At 42.0% G+C, this 22,461-nt stretch overlaps 1 protein-coding gene across 1 annotated transcript in view; it reads left to right on the top strand.

The window, feature by feature from the left end:
• Positions 1-22,461, top strand: part of GLRX3 (glutaredoxin 3) — a 59,352-nt gene that overhangs the window by 24,322 nt on the left and 12,569 nt on the right. The window contains exons 4-5 of the mRNA XM_089669327.1: positions 9,633-9,834; positions 22,255-22,427. Coding sequence (XP_089525453.1) covers positions 9,633-9,834; positions 22,255-22,427 — 375 coding nt within the window. The remainder of the gene's footprint in view (positions 1-9,632; positions 9,835-22,254; positions 22,428-22,461) is intronic.

Raw genomic sequence — 22,461 nt, 5'->3', positions numbered from 1 at the left:
TTCTCTTTTAAAGAATATCTAAATCTAAGAAAATAATGTAATATATTGCAGATTACTACTTTTTAGATGCGGTGTCTGCATATTATTAATGCATCACAAAAGCCAGTCTGCACTGACTTTTGTGATCCTGCCAGAAACACACTTCTTGTCCTGGGGTTACAATACCTACCTCCTCTTTCTATGGGGGAGTAGCTTTGTCACCGTAGGACAGAACTACAAATCTGTTTGCCTCACCTATTCTTCATTACTTAGAGGGATGGGTCTTGTAGTCCTCAGAGATAGCTGGGAAAAATGTAACTGAAAGGATGACAGCACAGGAGAGCACACATGATTTCTGTCACGACTAATTTTTTATTCTTTCTGTTCGGTTTAGGAACGTTTTTCACCTTCAGGTTACACTGCGGCCTAGAGGATTGAATGCTAGCAAACAAAATACTGTAGGCTAGCCCAGGATAAATCCTCCCACTCTCAGCATGCCTCAGTTTTTTTGCTGGTGCCCTAGGAGGATGGCCATCATTTTTTCAGCTCTGCCGTTAACACTAAGTTTACACTAAGTGTGCAAAAAAAAAATTATAAATGCATCTTTTTGTAGGGAAAAAAATGTGCTTCATTTCTTTCAAAGGAGCCTGCAGAGCATTGCACTCGCTATCAGTGGATCTTGGGTGCAATGTCAGGCTCCTGCACACGCTGCCTGCAGCTCTAGTGCCTGTACAGGCTTTCAGTTACAGAGTTTTAGGCTGTGTGAATAGACTATGACCTTATCCATCAGCATGTCCATTGAAACCACAATGATACGGTGGCAGACGAGACTTGTAGTTTATTCATTCACAGATTCCTGTGGATGAATGAGGCGGTTGTGTGGGCAGAGCCACGCATAGCTGCACTTTTTAAAAAATGTGACAGTGGCCTGGTGCAAAGAGTGGAACACCCACCCTCTGTCACAGGATGGGTTCTCTGGCAGGGGAGGTGGGTGAATGAGAGCATGTTACACCCTAAATATGGGTGTAACATGCTCCTAAAGGTGAAAGATTAATATGTTTTTGCTAGCACTTTTTTTTCATTTTTTTTTTTTTCTTTTTCAGTCAAAATCCTTCCTAACTGATAAAGCTGGTCTCTACGATTTTATTAGACTGGTGCTGCCAACCTCAACTTGGCTTTTGGATTACTGCATCTGGGTTTTTTTTTTTTTTTTCCTTGCAATTTAGCCTTTTTTTTTTTAAAAGTGAAGTGTTTAAATATATGTTAAAGGTCTAAAAATATTAACAAAAAGAAAATTTTTTAAATCTTAATAAAATAGAAATGAGAAAAAAAAGCAGAAAAATAATAGAGTGGAGAAGAAGAATGAGTTAGTTAAGGCTGATTGGAGTAAATTAATGGTTAATAAAGGGTTAAACAGGAACATTTAATTAAACAAAAAAAAAATCTTATTTTTGTCAGATTGCTTTAACCGCTTTCAGGCCACCCTATAGCAGAAGTACTGCTATAGGGAGGCATGGCTGCACAAAATCACATGTATATATTTGTGATTTGCATTTCCGGGTAGGGGGCGTGCGTACCGCCCTACCAACGCCACTATTGGCGGCTAGGGATGTCAGTCGCCAGGCCGGCACTCAGTGATCGTCGGGTAAAGTTAACAGGGGAGAGACCTGTGTGTAAACAACACAGGTCTCTCTCCTGTCAGCATGGGCATGCTGTTTTGTATCTCAGCAGAGACATACAAAACGGCATACCTCCCTAGTAGAAAACAACATACAACAAAACGCACACAGTTAACCCTTTGATCTCCACAGATGTTAACCCCTTCCTGCCCAGTGTCATTAGTACAGTGTCAATGCTTTTTATTAGCACTGATCACTGTATTAGTATCACTGGGGATGTCAGTGGCAGTTCCCACCCAGTGTCATAATGCCTGCTGCAGTCCCACTATAAGTCGCTGATTGCCACCATTACTAGTATAAAAAAAATAAAAATTCCAGTATATATACCACCATTTGTAGATGCTGTAACTTTCATGTAAACCAATTCATTTACACGTATTGGGATTTTTCTTTTGCAGCAGAATACATTTTAGCCTAAGTTTATGAAGAAATTTTGTTTTTTAAATTTTATTGGTTAAGTTTTATAGCAAAAGGTAAAAAATACAGTTTCAAAATTGATGGGTTTTTATATTGTTTATAGTGCAAAAAAAAAAAGCAGAGGTGATCAAATACCACCGAAAGAGAACTCTATTTGTGAGAAAAAAAAGATATAATTTTCATTTGGGTGCAGCGTTGCATGGCCGCACAATTGTCAGTTAAAGTAACGCAGCACCGCATCACAAAAAATTGCCTGATTAGGAAGGGGGGTGAATCCTCTGGAGGGCAAGTGGTTAACTGACTTCACTTGCAGATCAAAGTTCATCCCTTTTGATCTGTAGATGAATAAACAGAAAGATACAAAATTAAACAAAGTTTCTTTGTGTGTTTCTGTATTCATGATTGAGCATTGTTGTTGATAAACATTGGCAGACTGTTTGGTTTTTGTGACAGCTCCATCTGTGGAAACCTTCTCTGTGTACTGGGCAATGCTGCTTTGATTAATCAGAGCTGAATTTCTAGTACTGGGACAGGGGAGGTCCTGGCAGCAGGGCAGGAGGACTGGACGTGTTACACACACCCTGTCTGCAACTGGTTAAAGCAGCCCATAGATTAGTCTTTTTTTTTTTTTTCTTTTTTGTTCAACCAGCGGGCTGAACAAAATAAAAAGATTTGATTTCCCTATTCACATGCTCAGTGTGGATGGGAGAAATCCTCCCTGCTGAAGTATTGCATTCTGATAGTAGTGAGACCTTCTTGATGTCAGAATACACTGATCAGTGATGCTGGCCATAGCCTATGGCACTAGTTGAGCGAGGTAAATCCAACAAGCTGGTTGGTTGACCAGTAGATGGGCTTCTGTACAACCAGCCTGCCCATTCATGGATCGAAATTCAGCTGGTCCCTGCTGAACCAGCTGAATTTTGATCTTTGTATGGCAGGCTTAATTGTTAGGGTTTACGTATGCTTTAAAGGTTGTAATGTTTCCAGGTTGTGTGATTTTTAGGAAATGGCAAAGTAAATGACATAAAAATTAGAAAGTAAAAATGAAAAATAAGTATTTTCCATTATTCATTTTCATTTTTTGCTTTTCGTTTTTGTTTCCCTGCATTACTCGTTCACAGCAGAAAGTGCCATAACTTTACAGCTTGTATATCCTGTGTTTTAATGGGCTTATATCGCCCTCTATTGGTCAGTTTTGTATATTACCTTTTCTCACTTGGCGTTGTATGCTTTTTAACCTTTTTGCTTTACAGTCACAGTTTTTGTTATGTAATGAGTGTGATCAGTCCATATAGTAACATGTGAACTTCATACACCTAACAAGCTTTTGGTATCTCAGCAGTTGTTTACATTTTATTTTCTTTAACTCTAATTAGCAATTAAAAGCACCTCTATGAAATGGCAGTGGTACAATACCCTTGGAGAGTTGCGGCCAGAGGGATTCGCTGGGGAGTAGAGATTCTCCTGGGAGTGCTCCAGTTTATTGTCGGTGCCGTTTTTGAAAGACCGCGTCCCCTTCTATTTATCATACCGGAGTCCATGTTGGTGTTTACAAGGATGCCAGGAAGAGGGCAATACTTCAGACTGCTACTATTATATACTGTGTATATGTATGTATCTGTTTGTGTGTAATAAATATATATATATATATTTATATATATATATATATTTATTTATTTAATGTGTGTGTGTGTGTGTGTGAGTGTGATATATATGTGTGTGTGTGTGATATATATGTGTGTGTGTGTGTGATATATATGTGTGTGTGTGATATATATGTGTGTGTGTGATATATATGTGTGTGTGTGATATATATGTGTGTGTGTGATATATATGTATGTGTGTGTGTGTAATATACAGTTGCAAGAAAAAGTATGTGAACCCCTTGGGATTACGTGGAGTTTTGCATGAATTGGGCATAAAATGTGCTCTGAACGTCATCTAAGTCACAACAATAGAAGAACACAGTCTGCTGAACATAATACTACACAAACATTAGATGTTGCCATGGTTTAATTGCACATAACATGTAAACATTCACAGTGCAGGGAGGAAAAAGTATGTGAACCTTTGGACTTAATAACTGGGTGACCTTCCTTTGGCAGCAATAACCTCAACCAAACGTTTCCTGTAGTTGCAGATCAGACCTGCACAACGATCTGGAGTAATTTTGGACCACTCCTCTTCACAAAACTGTTTCAGTGTAGCTGTGAGGGGCCGCCGAGCGGCACCACTAGCACTCCACTGGTCAGGCGTGCCCAGAGTGCGGAGTCTAAGCCCCAGGGTACTTGTTCACCAGGGCCCCTGATGGTGGGGATGGACTTGTAGTACCCCGAGACCAGGTCGCCTCTACTGAGCACACCTGTCAGTGGTAGTGGTGTTCGCCAGGGGTTCCAACCAGGGAGAGCCAGATGTGAGGAGGTCGGGTGACCCCGATGGGATGGATGGATGGCTGAGCAAGTGCGTAGTCAGACAGGCCGAGTCGGTAATGTAGAGGACGGTAAGGTACAAGGGAGCAGGCAGAGAATCGTCGGGTCACACGCCAGGTCAGCAACAGGAGGTCAGATCTAATAAGGGGCATCCAGGGAGAGAGGTCAGGCAAGCAAGGGTCTGGGCAGGAGAAATCAGCAAGGTCAAGAGTAATCCGGGTCAATAACTTACTAGGCACAGGTACAGGAACACAGGAAGCAGGTAAGACCAGAAGGCAACGAAATGACAGCTCAGGGACCTTTAAATATCCCGCCCTGCGCTGCCATTGGTGCCCAGCGGGCGACCGCGGCTTCTACTGCGCATGCGAGAACTCGAACGCCGCGGCCGGCCCGGACCTAGTGCCCGTGTACTGGGTGGAGCAGTGCGCCTGCGGCGGGGATCGAGGAGATCCCTGACAGTAGCAATATTCTTGGGATGTCTGGTGTGAATCGCTCTCTTAAGGTCATGCCACAGCATTTCAATCAGGTTGAAGCCAGGACTCTGACTGGGCCACTCCAGAAGGCGTATTCTGTGCTATTGCAGCCATTGTTTTGTTGAATTACTTGTATGCTTTGGGTCATTGTCCTGTTGCATCACCCATCCTCTGCGGAGCTTCAGTTGGCGGACAGATGGTCGTACGTTTTCCTGCAAAATGTCTTGATAAACACTGGAATTCATTTTCCCATCAATGACAACAATCCGTCCAGGCCCTGAGGCAGCAAAGCAGCCCCAAACCATAATGCTCCCTCCGCCATGTTTTACAGTGGGGATGAGGTTTTGATGTTGGTGTGCTGTGCCTTTTTTTCTCCACACATAGTGTTGTGTGTTCTTCCCAAACAACTCAATCTTGGTTTCATCTGTCCACAGTATATTTTGCCAGTAGTGCTGTGGAACATCCAGGTGCTCTTTTGCAAACTTCAAACGTGCTGCAATATTCTTTTTGGACAGCAATGGCTTCCTCCGTGGTGTCCTCCCATGTACTCCATTCTTGTTTAATGTTTTCCTTATTGTAGATGTGTCAACAAAAATGTTAGCATGTGCCAGAGATTTCTGTAGGTCTTTAGCTGACACTCTGGGATTCTTCTTTACCTCATGCAGCATTCTGCGCTGTGCTCTTGCAGTCATTTTTACAGGATGACCACGCCTAGGGAGAGTAGCAACAGTGCTAAACTTTCTCCATTTGTAGACAGTCTGTCTTACCGTGGACACATGAACATCAAGGCTTTTGGAGATACTTTTGTAACCCTTTCCAGCTTCATGCAAGTCAACAATTCTTGATCGTAGGTCTTCTGAGAGCTCTTTTCTACGAGGCATGGTTCCCATCAGACAGTGCTTCTTGAAACCAGTAAACCCAAAACAGGTGTGTGTTTTTTAAGGGCAGGACAGCTGTCAGCAACACATCCAATATCATCACACTGATTGGAGTCAAGGTTGGCTCACTCCTGGCTCCAATTAGCTCTGGGAGAAGTCATTAAGCTAGGGCCTCACATACTTTTTCCTCCCTGCACTGTGAATGTTTACATGTTAAGTGCAATTAAACCATGGCAACATCTAATGTTTGTGTAGTGTTATGTTCAGCAGACTGTGTTCTTCTATTGTTGTGACTTAGATGACGTTCAGAGCACATTTTATGCCCAAATCATGCAAAACTCCACATAATCCCAAGGGGTTCACATACTTTTTCTTGCAACTGTATATGTATGTGTGTGTGTGTAATATATGTGTGTGTGTGTGTGTGTGTGTATATGTGTGTGTGTGTGTATATGTATGTGTGTGTGTATATATGTGTGTGTGTGTGTGTGTGTGTGTGTGTGTGTATATGTATGTGTGTATGTGTGTGTGTGTATGTGTGTATGTGTGTGTATACATAATAAAATTGTGCTAGAAGAAAATAGGAGTTTTAAGCCCCGTACAATATGTGTTTGTAGCTATAGGTTATTTGATAATAGGTGCTAATGAGGAGGAATGATTCTACAAAGGTCCAGCACAGACGGTGCCTCCAGAATGATGTGGTTTTTACAGGAAGAGATGTTGCAGAATTTACGTGGATAGTTTTGTCTTTTTAAGTTTAGATACTAATACTAATAGTATTTGTTTTAAATACTAACCTAAACCCAGTTTTACTGTGACACATGTTAGTAAAACTGGACTTATCATTGGAATTACTTAGTATATTGAGGCAAAAATTATACCTTGCTTTTTATCAGGACTAACTGCTATCTCATGTTTTCAGGAAAACTGACCCAAAATAGTAAAGAAAAAAAAAAATATTTTTTTTAAATTTAGGTAGACTTTTACCATGACCTACTATTAAAAGATCTGAAATAGATTCCTACTCCTGATGTTTGCGACCAATGTGGTATACTGAATTTGTATAATATTTAGTGCTGATGCAAAATAAGCAAAAAAACTTTTTTTTAAAGGCTAAGTTCACTTTTAGTAACATATTACATGGTACACCCATATCTAGGGTTTACCATGTTACTGTGCACCTCTCCCTGCATTCCTCGATTCCCTTCCCTCGTGACAGCAGGCAGGTGATCCTCTCCCCGCGCCCACTGTCACAATGTAAAGACCGGGCACAGGCAGCTTGTAGTTTCCAGTGAAGTTTGAGGGTGCTGGTGAGCGCTTTTGTAGTTCATTGACACTTCCTGCTGCTTTCATTCTTGGTTCACACTTTGAATCACAGAGGAATTGCACCACACTCCTGTTCATTTCACATGTGCAGTGCGATTTGGGCCTAGGTTCACCTTGTGAACCGCAGGTGAATCGTGCAGGAATTGCATCGCATTCCTGTGCAACTCACATGCGATTCTGTGTGTTGCGATTTGTGCCTGTTCATTTTGAAAGGGCTCAGATCACAATGCATCCCCACCAAAAAGTTGCAGTCACTTTTTTTTTTTTTTTTTTTTTTTGTATAGCAGCACTGGAACCAGATCATATGGTTGTTTATACCCATTCAGTCCGGTCCATGCAGACGCACTGCGTTTGTAACCTGCATTTGGTGTGTAGTAAACTTTCAATTGTTACCCACAGCCAATCGCAGAGAGAAGAAGAATGCATTAATTAGGGCTGATTAGAGTAAACTAATGGTTAACAAAGGGATAAACAGGAACATTTTAATTTGAACAAAAAAACAACTTTTTTTTACTTGTCCGATTTCAGGACACCCTATAGCAGAAGTACTGCTATAGGAAGGCAGGGCTGCGCAAAATCATGTGTATATATTTGTGATTTGCATTTTCGGGTAGGGGGCGCGCGTGCCGCCCTACCCACGCCACTATTGGCAGCTAGGGATGTCAGTTGCCAGGCCGGCACTCAGTGATCATCGGGTAAAGCTGATGGGAGAGACCGGTGTGTAAACAACACCGGTCTCTCTCCTGTCAGCATGGGCATGCTGTTTTGTATCCCTGCACAGCAGAAAGATACAAAACAGCATACCTCCCTAGTAAAAAAAACAACATACAGCAAAACGCACACAGTTAACCCTTTGTGCGCCGCAGATGTTAACCCCCTCCTGCCCAGTGTCAGTACAGTGTCAATGCTTTTTATATCTTTCCCGATGTGTTGCAGAACACACACAGGATTCTGTGTTTCCTGCATCACATATGTGTGAACCTAGGGTGAATGGCTCGAATAGCACTGCATCCACACCAAAAAGCACTTCCATGTTGTCCAGTTCAGGTGAACGTGCACTGCGTTTGCTATGTGCTTTTGGGGTGTTGTTAACTTTCAGTTGACACCTGCAGCAGAAGACAGTGCGATTGTGATCCAGTGTGGAAAACGCACAGGATTCACTGCATTTCCTGCACCGCATATGTGTCAACGTAGGCTCAAACAGCCCATACAGAGGTAGGGGCTGAAAGCTACAATATATCAACCGACTTAAACAAACTCAAGTCGGTTGATATATTGTATATTGGTACTTCAGGGGAAGGATAATAATACGACTTTAAGGGGTTCTGTGTGTTAATTTGTTTTTTTGTGTGCTGACTTATAGTCATTCAGGGGCTGAAAGCTGTAGGCAGTGTCTGCAGGAGCCTGACACTGCACTCTGCTGATCGCAGGTGCAATGCTCTGCAGGATCCTAATCATTATAGGGAGAGCCGATGCTGTTAGTGACAGTTCAGTCTCTTTGCTGAGAGTGTGATTATAGAGCGTGCTTTCAGCACAAACCCCGAGTGCATACAAACAGCTCCTCTGACGAAGGCCACAGATATTGGTGAGCTTGGCATGAACTGGTTAAAAAATTATTCCTATCCTTGTACTTTGTGTATGTTGGTGTTTTTATTCAACATCATCTCACTTACTGTATGTCTCCTATGAACGGCATTGCTGACTTTTCTACCAGAGTATTTGTCACACCTGCTTAGGGTTTGTTCTCCTCAGTGAAATGAATGATTTGTCTTACAGTAATCTATCTTTCCTTTTCAGGGTTGTAAAGTGGCTGAAAGTGTAAAACTGTACCTGGTGCATTAACGTAACATTTTGGTGTAAAGAGCCCTGCTTGTGCAATGCTGATTTTTTGCTTCTGCATCGGAGACAACCTGATAAAACACAGCCTAGTTACAGCACAGTCCCTGGTTTATTGGTCATTGGATCTGTGTTATCTGCAATGTCCTTCCACTGCAGAACATAGAAGTGTGTCTGAAGTCTAGCAAAAGTCAGTAAGGGTGATATGGAACAAAGCTCTTTCTTTGCACTTTGAGGATAATTAAATATGGTAACTCCAGAATACAATCTGCCCCAGAAATTCAAGGAATACATGGACCACAGAGTGTCATTAGAAATGAGATCTTATTTACAAATCCTGATTAATCATAGTGTGAGGCCCCTTTAAATGGAAATGGTCAACCATTCTTATTTGTGACTACTGATTGTAATAATAATATCCTGTATTAAGCCGCATTGTATTAGTGTAGGAGATTTTTGCCGTGCTGTTCATGTCATGTTTGTGAGAAGCTGCTATCAGATTATTTTGTACCATGTAGTGCCCAGGAGTAATACATTGCTTGGCTGTGTTTGTTTGATGTTCTGACGTTCCATAACCTCTAACTTCTCGGCATGATCTATCTTGTGTCTCAGAGTTCTCAGAAGATTGACAGGCTAGATGGGGCTCATGCACCTGAGCTGACCAAGAGAGTCCAGCGCCATGCATCAAACACTGCTTTTCCCGCTACCCCCAACAGCACTCCCAAAGAGGACCTCAACGTCAGGCTTAAGAAGCTAATCAATGTGGCCCCATGTATGCTGTTCATGAAAGGATCTCCCCAGGAGCCCCGATGTGGTACGTATGGCACCATTTTATTATGATATATGGGCAAAGCCTAAAACTGTTTTTACTTACAATTTTACCTTAAGTCTTATCATTGTGACTTGTGTTTTGAACCAAGAAACTGCTATTATTCTGAGGCAATGGTGGCAACACAATGAATCTTAACTATCCATGTAGATATTTTCTGAAGATCACAGTCTAAGCCTTGCAACCTCATTCTTTGACACAAAGCCTTTGACAAAAGGTCTTTTCGCTAAGACAGCCTCTAAAGCCGGCTATTGATGATTCAAATCTTGGCTGGTTCAGCAGGAAATTTAAACAATGTATGGTCAGGCTGAATATATTCAAGCTGATTGATCAACTAACTTGGGTTCAACCAGCCTGTTCAATTTTACATGCGATTATTGCTAGTTGCTATTATAGACGCTAGCAGTAATCATTGTGCTCTCCTGGCAGGGAAGGCTCCCCCGCCCCCCTGCTGGGAGAACACAATGACTATACAGGAGGGATCCCCCCATCAATGTTGACTGTGTTGATGGGGGAATCGAGCGATTTTTCTTTCCTACAACCTGTGTACAGGAAAGAAAATTGCTCCATCTATGACCAGCGTAAGAGCTAAAAACCTATAAAAAAAAAAAAAAAAAAAAGCAAGTGTTTATCAATTCACCAGATGACCTCTCCTCCTAATTTACGGAGCTCAGTAACTCAAACATAAATTACTAACACAAATGAATGAGGCAGGGTAGTGACTCTGCCCAACCAACACCAACCTTTTGCCTTCCATGCACTTCAGTTATCTCAGGCCCCTTTCACACAGATGGTAGTCTTTACAGCGCTCTGAAAAGCAATCTGTGGTGGATTGCTTTTCGCAGGAAGGTAGAACAACCACTTCCAGGCATTCAGTAGGTGATCTTGTTACCTTCTGAATGCATTTTTTCCCCTCCAAACTCAAAGGGGCAGCTGCAACATTTGACAAGCCAAGTAAATTTACTGCAGCATGTGTACAAATCCCTTCGTCCGCCATGTCCGGCTTGCTTTGTAGGCCGTGAGTTCATTATGTATTCAATCTTATTTGGAAAACTATTATTTTACGTAAAAAGTATGTAAAAGATTGTACAGTATAAAATAGTTTATAAATTAATAACCTTTTTAAAGATTGGAATATCATAGTTTCTCTTTAAAGAATTCTTTGATTGGCGGTTTGGATGGCGGAATTATTGTCCAGTTTGCTAATTTCTTCCTTCTGTATTGTGAATATTCCACAAGGCGTAGGAGATTGTCCTCTCTTCTTGCCATTAAAATCCTAAAATGGGGAGAAGGATCCCTTTAGTTCCCTAGATGCCTTAAAGCAAGTTCCTCAATATATTGAAGGTACCAAAGATTTGAAAAAAGGAGGACAGTCTGTTCCTTCACTTCCAGGGAGTTCAAAGGGGTCTAAGATATACAAAAAGATTGACTGCAGGAGAAATCAGGCAAACTCTTCTTCTGACGACGTCCTCGGAGTCCCTGTGGAATGTGTTAAAGGAAAACTCCACTTCTATAAGAAGAAAAGTATTAATACATAATGGCTATTGAGCCATATTGTCAGTTCATGTTTCAGTCTGCAGTCTCTCTGATGATATCAAAACTTCCAGAAAGTTAGCCTGGGGGCTGTCTGTCTGTGTATAGAACACTTCTGGGAAAACAAATTTCCTGCTGTGGGATTGGCTTGCTATATCTTTTCTGCACCTAACTTCAAATTATGGGCACCCCTGCCATAAAAGCTGGTGAGATGCTTTCAAATTTTTCTTAAATCTTAACAATGCCTAGCTGCTCATACTCTTATAGCACTGGGCAAACCCTCTCACTTAGAGTTAGATTCAAGATGAAACACAGAAAGGTTTGCATCGGTTTCCTGAGAATATCTAAACCGAAAGAGCAAAAATGTATTTCTATTGCAGCTCACCAAGTGATCCTGCCAGTAGCTCAGTTCCTGCCCTAGGGTGACAACTCTGAGTGCACTGTATTTATGATGGAGCTGTGTTGTCACCCTGACCCCCCCCCACCCTTTTTCATAACATAGGAAGAGGTGTTGTGTAGTCCAGAAAGATACCTGGGAACAATGTAACTGATAACCGTGCGGCACAGGAAGAGAGCACAGCAAATTATCAGCTCACAAAATTTCTGGCAGGATTACTTTCACTTTTTAAAGCTGAACTTCAGACCGATATATACACATAATTGAAATATGAAAGTGTCTTTAGGGTATTTCTGTCCAGTCAGTCCAGAGATTTACACAGCCCCAACAAACAGTACAGCCAGAAGGATCACGCCACTTTCTCTGCTCCCAGTAAATACACTACTGACTCCACTCACCCCATTGGACCATGAAGAAGCATTATGATGAGGTCATCCTTCTATTCACACGGTTCTCCACTTCTATCAACTTGTTCCTTGTCAGCCCATTGGCATGCAGTTCCCCTGATTCTTTTCTTGTACTTCTCTTTCTTTTCCCAGGCTGACTGCAACTCTATTAGAGGCTGATATTGAGCCAAATGAGATTTGCAGCATTAAAGCCTAAGTGCAGCCAAAACCAAGAACAGAAAAATCTGGACAAGGAACATTATTTATAGCCATGTGGCCCTTGTGATTCCTTTGCTGATAGTAGAAATCTTCCTCTGTCCTGATCACCTCTCCCCCCGCCCCCCCCTTCTCTTCCCTTGCTGCCGTAATCTTCCAGTGAAGGAGAGGGTTGCCCCGTACACACTATAAGAAAATCGTCCGAAAATTTTTGTACGAGGACCAATCCGATAATTGGATCGTTCATACACAGGTTTCGAGAGCTGATCACAACAATTCATGCAACAATATCCGAAGGGCCAAGCGTGAAAATTTTTCTCGTACGAAACCAGATTGTACGATTTTCGTTTATTCAGTACAGTAGTCGTTTCAAAAAAAAAGTACAATACATGACATCACTTTCGAAGTTCTTTTCTTTCATACGAGAATCTTTGTATCTTTATAACCTTGTTACTTTCGATGTGAGGCTAGCAGGTGAAAAAAAAGCAGGCAATAGTTTGTCCGATATTCTCATGGTGTGTGTCACAGCCTCTTACCCAAGAGAGCCTGACTATTCCTGGCCTTTTTGCTCAACTTTGCCATTCGTATAAACCATACTACAGCTTTCATGAATGACACAGGATCTATAAACGGGGGACAAGTGGACAATTAGTAGCTCCCGTCAGTGCCGCCTATCAGTGCCATATATGAGTGCTATATATAAAAGTGCAGCGCTAAAACTATATAAAGTTGTCATACATATATAAGAAACACAATAGTTAAATGTGAATAAAAAATAGTCCCAGAAAAGGTGACTTGGAGTAAAAGTGCACACTAACCAGATGTGCACATTAAAAGTGCAATGTAGAGATCTTAAGGCTCATGGGGTAATCATCAGAGTAGAAATGGTGTTCCCTTGGTCAGAGAAGATCCCCGAGTGGTGCAGAGCTGGGCAGGAAGAAAACCTCTTGATAACCGGGAACAGAAGGAACGTTGATCCACCAGTAGAAACACGACTCCTCCACTGGGCAAAAAAACGTATCTGGGAAAAGGTTGCTCCCCGCGTGGGGGGTCAAGAAAAGATGCCCATAGTGAAGTATTGCATAAACAATTTATTGTAGTAAAAAATGACAGTAGCAGAGGGGATGCATCCAATAAAACAAACAAGCACAGACAGGACTAACCGTCCTGTCAGATGTAATAGCCGCCAGAGCTCCACGATGCTCCGACGGCGTGACGTCACGGCGTGCGTAGGCTCCTCCTTACGCGTTACGTGCCAAGCACATCTGTGCTGTGCATTCCCGGTTATCAAGAGGTTTTCTTCCTGCCCAGCTCTGCACCACTCGGGGATCTTCTCTGACCAAGGGAACACCATTTCTACTCTGATGATTACCCCATGAGCCCTATGATCTCTACATTGCACTTTTAATGTGCACATCTGGTTAGTGTGCAATTTTACTCCAAGTCACCTTTTCTGGGACTATTTTTTATTCACATTTAACTATTGTGTTTCTTATATATGTATGACAACTTTATATAGTTTTAGCGCTGCACTTTTATATATAACTTCTTGTGAGGATTTTTGTTGGTTATCCTGTGTGCCTAGCTGCTTGAATTTTTAAAAAAGCGCTCACTTATTTCTTTTTATATGAGTGCTGCCTTTCAGTGCCCATCAATGATGCCTGTCAATGCCCATCAGTGCCACCTATCAGTGTCCATCAGTGCAGCCTATCCGTGCTCATCACTGCAGCCTCATTAGCGCACATCATTGAAAGAGAGAAATCGCTTATTTACAAAATTTTGAAACAAAAACTAAAACTTTTTTAAAAAAAAAATTTCAGTTTTTGGTTTGTTTAGCAAAAAATAAAAAACCCAGAGGTGATTAAATACCACCAATAGAAAGCTCTATATGTCTCAAAAAAATGATAAAAATGTCATATGGGTACAGTGTTGTATGACCGCGCAATTGTCATTCAAAGTGCGACAGCACTGAAAGCTGAAAATTGGCCTGGGCAGGAAGGGGGTATAAGTGCCCAGTAGGCTAGTGGTTAAAGGCTTCTGTTCAAGTCGGTACTGCTTCTCTCTCCATACAAGTCAATGTGAATGCAGAAGCGATTAGAAGCCGGTTGATGCAATTTAAGAGGTCAGGTGCAGCTTCAATGCAACTATCGATGAACTGTGAATGAACTCAGAAGTGTCTCCAACTGACGGCAACAGCAAGCTTTATTTGGCGTTTGACACAAGCCTAATACCCACGAACATACTGCAAGTCCTAAAGCTGGGCAGATGTCTGGGTGGTCATTTGTCTATTCGCTGTTTAAATGTTCATGGTTATGTGACAGTAGCAAGGTGGACAACCAGCACCCAGATCAGCTCACCTTCATAAAGTATAGAGCCCAGAAAAGGCTTTTAGACCAGTCTATTTAATGGATCTTCCCTGAGAGTGTTCAGACAGAAGGGCATCTTGTGCTGCCATTGACTGTAGGTGTGATTTCATGGCCATCCAACTTTAGAGACATTTAATAGAATGTGTCGTGTTTTTGTTCTAATTATAACACAGATGTTCAACCAATGGTGAGCTCTAATAAAACTCCTAAGTAACTTCTAGCAACCAATCATCTTTTGGATTGTTGTAGTTAGACCAGTAAATATAAATGTTTTGTTCTTCTGTCCATTTAACACTAACTTGGAAGTGCACAATTGGCAGGGTAATTCAGAGAGTGCACCTTATGGTAAATGGGAGTAACCTTCAGGACACTGTCCAACTGTTGGTGCTCCTCTAGATTAGATAGACACTCTGTACAGACATACAGTATTGTGGAAAAGTTATAGGAAGTTGTGAAAAAAAAATGCAGTAAATGAAGAATGCTTTCAGAAATAGAAGTATTAATAGTTTATTTTTATCAATAACAAAATGAAAAGTAAAAGAACAGAAGAGAAATGCAAATGCAAATCAATATTTGGTGTGGCCACTCTTTGCCTTCAAAACAGCATTAATTCTCTAGGTACATTCACTTGCATGAAGATTTATTTATTTATTTTTTGAAGGAACTCAGCAGGTAGTGTGTTCCAAACATCTTGGAGAACTAACCTCAGATCTTCTGTGGATGTAGGCTACCTCAAATCCTTCTGTCTCTTCATATAATCCAAGACAGACTCCATGATGTTGAGATCAGGGCTCTGTGGGGGCCTAACCTTCACTTCCAGGACTCCTTGTTCTTTATGCTGACGATAGTTTTTAATGACATTGGCTGTATGTTTGGGGTCGTTGTCCTGCTGCAGATTAAATTTGGAGCCAATCCCACCCTTTCCTGATGGTATGGCATGATGGATAAGTATCTGCCTGTATTTCTCAGCATTGAGGACACCATTGATCCTGACCAAATCTCCAACTCCTTTTGCAGAAATGCAGCCCTAAACTTAAAAGGAACCTCCACCATGCTTCACTGTTGCCTACACTCATTATTGTACAGCTCTTCAGCCCTTTTACTCCTCAGTCAAGAGCACCTGCTGCCATTTTTCTGCATTCCAGTTCCTGTTTTCGTGCATAGTTGAGTACCCAACCTTGTTTCCACGTAAGAGGTATTGCTCTTTGGCTACAATTCTTCCAAGACTACGTCTGGCCAGACGTCTCCGGATAATAGATGGGAGTAAAACACTCTTCCTTTACAGAATTTATGCAAACCTGCCTATAACTTTTGCACAGTACTGTACTTTCATGCATCATACATTTTTCAGGTATATTTGCTATACGCCCATATCTGGGCCATGGTAAAATATAAAGTCAGTCAACTTTTTTTTTAGACTGAAAAACGAAATACACCTCTCTTTTTGACCAGTTCATCATATAAAAAAGAAAAGCCATTCAAAACCCATGTCCCTTACCTGACTTCACCGTCACGTGTCCTTCACCGGTTCCTCATCTGCTAGTGGAGAGTGGTTATCTAGTGCTGCAATCCTGGTCTTGTTCTGCCTTTTGTCTTGACCTTACTATGCTACCACTGGAGAACCCGTGATGGACAGCCAATGGGAAGTGTCCACATTACCAGGCAGCAACATGGCCACCTCAAAAAAAGACTGCAGTGATGAGGAGTGAAGACCTCATGTGACCATGGATGAGTATTTGGGGCATTTAGATGGGTTTTATTGTTGTAGCTGTTAGCTATAAGGGGTTGGTGGTATTGTTTTTTGGGGATAATATTCTGTCCCGGACATCTTTAATCAGATTGGATTGGACATTTTTACTGGCTAATATGGCTGACTGATTTATATATTTCTATGTGCTGCTAAATAAGAACTGATTCAAAGTTCAAAGCTTTTGTAGCATATTTATATGTGTGATTTTTTTTTTTTTTTTCTTTGTCTCACCCCTGTAATGCCTCTCAAGAACAAGCACAGTGAAGTATTTTTGAGTATAATAGTATGTTTGTTTATTCATCCTTCTTAGTTTTCATGTAAAAACCAAGCCCTGTTTATTTTGTCCCAAAGCATGGTATCCACTCGCTGCAACGATAACCCGTACAATTGAAATCCAGGCCATTCATCTTACTAGTCTTCATCCCATCACCTGGAGCTCCAGCAAAGCTTTCTGGTGGGGTCGGTCCAGTAAAAATGATTGAATGTATTGGAAACAGAATAACCAAAAGCAATCAGCCTTCAGCTATTTACTAATGAACTCCCAGATGAATGACACGTTTCAGAGTGTGTGTTTCACTCGGGGCTGTACATGAACTTAACACTTCCCTGGCAGTAGAAATAAATAAAGCGCTCACATCACACGCACCTTCACCGTATGCAGACTGCGGCCGCTCCACCGCATCGTTGAGAGGGAAAGCCATATTTTAGCTGCGGGTGGGGTAATGGAGGTCAGACAAAGGCTAGTCATGTACTGTGAGTTGTAAATACGGTTCTGCTTAGACAAAGGGGGCTTTTTAATGAAGACTCTTTCATGTAACAGTGGATATGTTCAGGTGTCTGCGAATAATGTCATGTGATTTGTAGTGGTAAGACAGATTCAGGCATAAAACAAGAAAACTGAAATCTAACGACTGTAAATGTATGTCTTTATTAAAAGAATAAAAACCTTAAGGATCAGAGTACATGCGTGATTAGCAACCACTCGACCAGAAATCTCACAGAAATCCCTGTTGATGTTTCAGAAAAACTGCACCTTTCCTTTAAAGGGGTTTTTGATATTTGGCTTTATATTTAAAACAGATTTGTTTGATGAAATGATCTAAACTATATAGTGGTGCTTCTTTTCACAAGGTAAGTCTGTGGGACTGTTGACTCATTAAAAACAATGCCCTCCCTGTGTGGCTGGTGCCTTATTCCCATTAGTTCTCAATTCCTGTAGCATCCCGTAGCTGTTGACTTTTAATAAAAGGACACTTACCTGTCCAGAGGTCCGTCCAGCACCGTCCTCACCCAGGCTAGTTCTTTGCTAGCCTTCGGGTTCCCGGTTCCGGCACCCCAACTGTGGGCTGCTAGCTATGCTGCTTTTGGATTCACAGCCGGCTGCCCACTGCACATGTGTGAGGCGCGCTGTGCTTTGTGAATGGTCCCACAGTCCTCTGGGACCTGTGATGTGTCCCAGAAGCATGCAGGGAGGATCGCTTAGAATCACTTCCCCAAAACTAGGTACCTGCTCCCCCCCCCCCCCCCCAAAAAAAAAATATGGTATGCATGGTAGAGGAAGGGGTTGGAGAACAGTTCCTCTTTGCTACCATTCCAGAGTCACAATGCCTCCAGATAACTCACCAAGTGGCAAGAGTTATTCCCTCTTCTGCACTCCCTTGCCCCCTCTCAACTCTGTTGCCCTTTTGGAGCATGGCTTCTGGGAGAGGCTAAACCTGTGAACACTCTCATGTCCCAATGCAGGAAGGAACATGGACAGTAGTGGCAAATCTACCCTACCTCTAAAAATCTCTACATTTACTACAATTACAAAAAGATATTGAGGTAAGCATATAAAATGTGAAAATTATAAAAGATTGCTACTAAACCCACACAGTAAATCAGTCTGTATATGCAGTAAAGCATGCTCGTTATACTCACTGTAGAACCTAAGGGGTTAATCCTCTCCTTTGTGTAAAAAGGCTGCTTTGATCCTGTCTTTGCTTACCCTCCCCTTTTCTTTGCTGTCCCCAATACATCTGCCTTAGTTAAAGTAGCAGTGCCAAGTCTGCACATGCTCTGTTTGGTGTGTATTGCTAGATAGTGTTTTTTTTTGTTTTGTTTTGTTTTGTTTTTTGGGGAGGGTGCAGGTCTAATTAGCACTGTCCAGACAGAGGGTCAGGAGTCATGCAGCCTCATAGGACAGTCAGAGGAGAATGAAAACTCCTACAAAGTTAACCAGTGCTTGGCCGGACACAGCTAGAAGTCACAAGACTGCTCTAACTTCTGATGAGAAAAGGTATTTAGCAGTTCATATTTACTACAATATTTTCATTTCCATGTACTGTGGAACGACAGATATAGTGAATGTAGGGTCCTGGGTTTAGTAACACTTTAAAGCTGAACTCCGGGCAGGTTTAGAAAACACCAATTTATCGTGTATATAAAAACATTTAAAGAATATGTAAACCCAACATTTCGTATTTCTGAGATATGCCTGCTGTACCATGTAAAAAAGTATTCTGTTCTCTTTGTGTTGTTTCTTTTATGTGAAATAGCTGGTGGTGTTCCTGCCAGTTCTTCTGCTTTCCTATTACAAACTGACCACACTGGGCATTAGATCACAGCTTGATCAGTTCTCTAGCTGTGCCGGGAACTCAGTGTGCTCTCCTCCAATGATCATACTTCTGCTGACACCCCCTTCCTGCACAGCCATTCAGTGTGCTGCTGTTTCTCCTCCCCTAACTCATATTCAGCTGAGAACAGAGGGTATGTGATCACTTCTAAAAGGAAAGGGAAAAAAATATATGTAATGGTTTTTTCTATATCAATACACAAATGTTTTTCCTTTCATTTCTGTTTTTAACTAAATGGGTTGCTTTACAAGGTGAGGGTTTATAATCACTTTAATTGTATGTTTATACCCATCCAGTGTAAATGCCTGAATTTAGGTTTGATCCCCTATATATAGAACACATGAAGCAGTTGGCTCTAGCATTACATTTCTGCTTTGACTTTTTGCTAGAAGACTTCTGTCTCATGTTTGTTCACATGAATAAAAAGTATCTGATCTATGGTCTTGGAGGGACAACCTCTTTTCGGACCAGCTCTTGACAACATCATCAAGAATGCTGGTGGCATAAGCACCCATCTTCCTTTAGCAGAAGATACCTAAGAAACAAACTTCAAAGTTTTCTCCATCCCTTTAATTTCTTCTTTCGTATGATCATCATGCATAAGCCCCATATGCTTGGATACTTGCCAACCCACATAGTCTAGCAATCATTCTGCCAAATTCTCTAATGAACCTTCCTCTGTATGAAGGTGCACCCCCACTTTCCAGAGTGGGGACATTTGTAACCTTTTTGCACGGTTGAACAGTTTACATCTCAGATGCTTGGGTGTAAGATGGTATTCCAGGGCTACAGATGAAGCTTTGTTCCCTGCCCCTTTTCCCAGTTTTTTTTCACTTCCAAGCTTCCCGTGTCACTGCACAGGTTAGCAGATCTCCATCAAACCCTCTTGGTTCTCTGGATCATGATGTCATTGCCCCACTCTCTCTGGCAGAAAGGTTTCATGGATTTTACTCCAACCAGTTTACCATTCCAAAGGGTGTATTCACCCTGGTCTGGCTCTCAAAGCTCTGTATGTCTTAATTTGATTACAATAATGCTACATGGATTCTACCAAATCTATCATTGCCTCCCTTCATCAGGTCTCCCATGTAGCTTCCCTGTCCATTCCCCTGTGACACTGTGGGATCTAAATATGATTTTTTTTCTACACTTCAGAAACAACTGATGAACCCATTAAAGACATTTCTCTTTTTACTCTCCTCTACAAGATTGTTTTTTGTAGCCCCACCTCTGCTGGGCAAGCACCCGAGCTGGCAGCCTCATCCCACAAGGAACCCTTTCTGGTTCTGCAGATGGACAAGATGGTGTTGAGACACAGGACTACCTCATTGACCAAAGTAGTAGAGTTGCACCTCAACCAGGACATTGTTCTTTCATCCCTTTTGTCTAGCTCCTGTTCGTTGAAATTTTCTTCCTTTGTTTGGATATGAGCGATTTCTCAGCACTTGCTTCAGGAAGACTGGTTCCCTTTTTTGAAAACCTGTGTGGATCCTATACGGGTCCTCTGGCTTCTAGTTCCACCTTCTTTAGGTGGTTCAGATAGACCAGCATTCAAGCTAATTTCAATGATCGGGTTCCACCAATTCCCATCAAAGCGCACTAGATGCTTAAGTGCTCCTTTGGATTTTTTTGGCATCAAACAACTGTCTTCCAGATTTTGCAAGGGTTGCTGTCTGGTCTTCTGTTCACACATTCTCTAAGGTCTACCAGGTGGATGTTTTGGCCTCATCTGATGCCAACTTCAGGTGTAGGGTGCTTCTGGTGTCTTATTTTGCTGCAGGCAAGTCTCTAGTTTTTCCCTTGTTTCCTTGGGCTTTTCAGTCTTTGTGTGCTAAATTGCCCACCTCTCAGTTGGACTGCTCTTGGGTGTCTCAAAATTTTAAGGCTTCTTCTCTGTTTAAATGGGCAAGAAAGGAAATAGAACTGTGGAAATCTTGCTCAGACTCCATTGAAGGACCCAGGTCCCATCCCTCAGTGTTTGTGATCAGGCTTCAGGTACTGCTTGGCTACAAAACCAAGGCATGGTGGTAGCAGGGAGGGTTATCTTGGGCTGGCCTCCAGTTTTTTGTTTGTCAGTGGGCAATCCACCTGCAGGTGGCAGTATAACCTGAAGGTTTAATACATCTAGTGTCTCTCAATGGCAGAGGTGTTAAACTCAATTTTATCATGAGCATTTTGGGTGCCTCCAAAGGGCAGGCCGTATCTGTAAGACTAGATGTCCAGATCACCCCCACCCTACCTTACATCACAGTGTATCCCCCTTATGTGATGCTGCCAGGAAGAAGCTGGCGGAAAACCTGGGAAGCATAAAGTGCAGAGCAGAGTCTGGAGGAGGCTGTTAGAGTCTGCTGAATGCTGAAACCAGGGCAGGTGGAGACTAAGGGGTGCTGCGTCTGCACAGAGAGGTGCAGGATCTGTAGGAAGAGTTCTGTCATCCTCTCTGCTGCCAACTGCTGAGGCAAGGTGGGGTTGGAGGAGAAGGGGTTGCAGCAGCTGCAGAAGAGGTGCAAGGGCCACATTAAATGGCCTTGCGGGCTGTATTCAGCCCACAGCCTTGTGTGTGACACACATGCTCAATGGACTCCAAGAAAAGGATTTTGTGTTTTTAAGCTTTTTATGCTTTTGAAAAGATCTAGTGTTGCAGTACATTGTAACTGTAAACTGAATGTACTTTCTGACTAAGCACAGTTGCAGTGTTAGATAATATTTGTAATTTACTTTATCTGGTGTCAGTATCTTGGTTATACATTTTCATTGTGTTTTGTACGAAGCAGGAAAGTTTCTTTTGTATACTTAAACAGCTGCCCCACATTCCAGTTATCCTGGACTCCTGACACTTTTTCAGGTGTAAGACACACAGGATCTGTTCAGATAGCAGAAAAATATCCCTCTGATAGCATTTGTTCCTGACCCAGAGTGAGTCTCTGCCATGAGCTACCAATGCTCTGCTAGTTTCAGAGGACCAAGGCGTATGTTGTTAAAATCCAGCTGAGAACATGGGCAGAAAACAGACATGATAAATATTGTACACTTATAATTAACTGACAGTACAATTTGCAGCACACACCATGGGAGGCCAATGTGCGAAACTTTATATTTAACTTCTGTCTTAGTAGATGAAGATGTGATTTGTGTCTTGCAGGATTCAGCCGACAAATCATAGACATCCTTAACAAGCATAAGATCCAATTTAGCAGTTTTGATATATTGTCTGATGAGGAAGTGCGGCAAGGACTAAAGACCTTCTCCAACTGGCCCACTTATCCCCAGTTGTATGTCAAAGGAGAGCTAATTGGAGGACTGGACATTGTCAAGGTGAGCGGAGACAATGTTTGCAGTGACATTCTAT

The sequence above is a fragment of the Staurois parvus genome, unplaced genomic scaffold, assembly GCF_062004578.1.
Source record: "Staurois parvus isolate SC_StPar_1 unplaced genomic scaffold, SC_StPar_1.0 ptg000009l, whole genome shotgun sequence".
NCBI classification, from domain to species: Eukaryota; Metazoa; Chordata; class Amphibia; order Anura; family Ranidae; genus Staurois; species Staurois parvus.
This window is presented reverse-complemented; position numbering and strand designations above follow the sequence as displayed.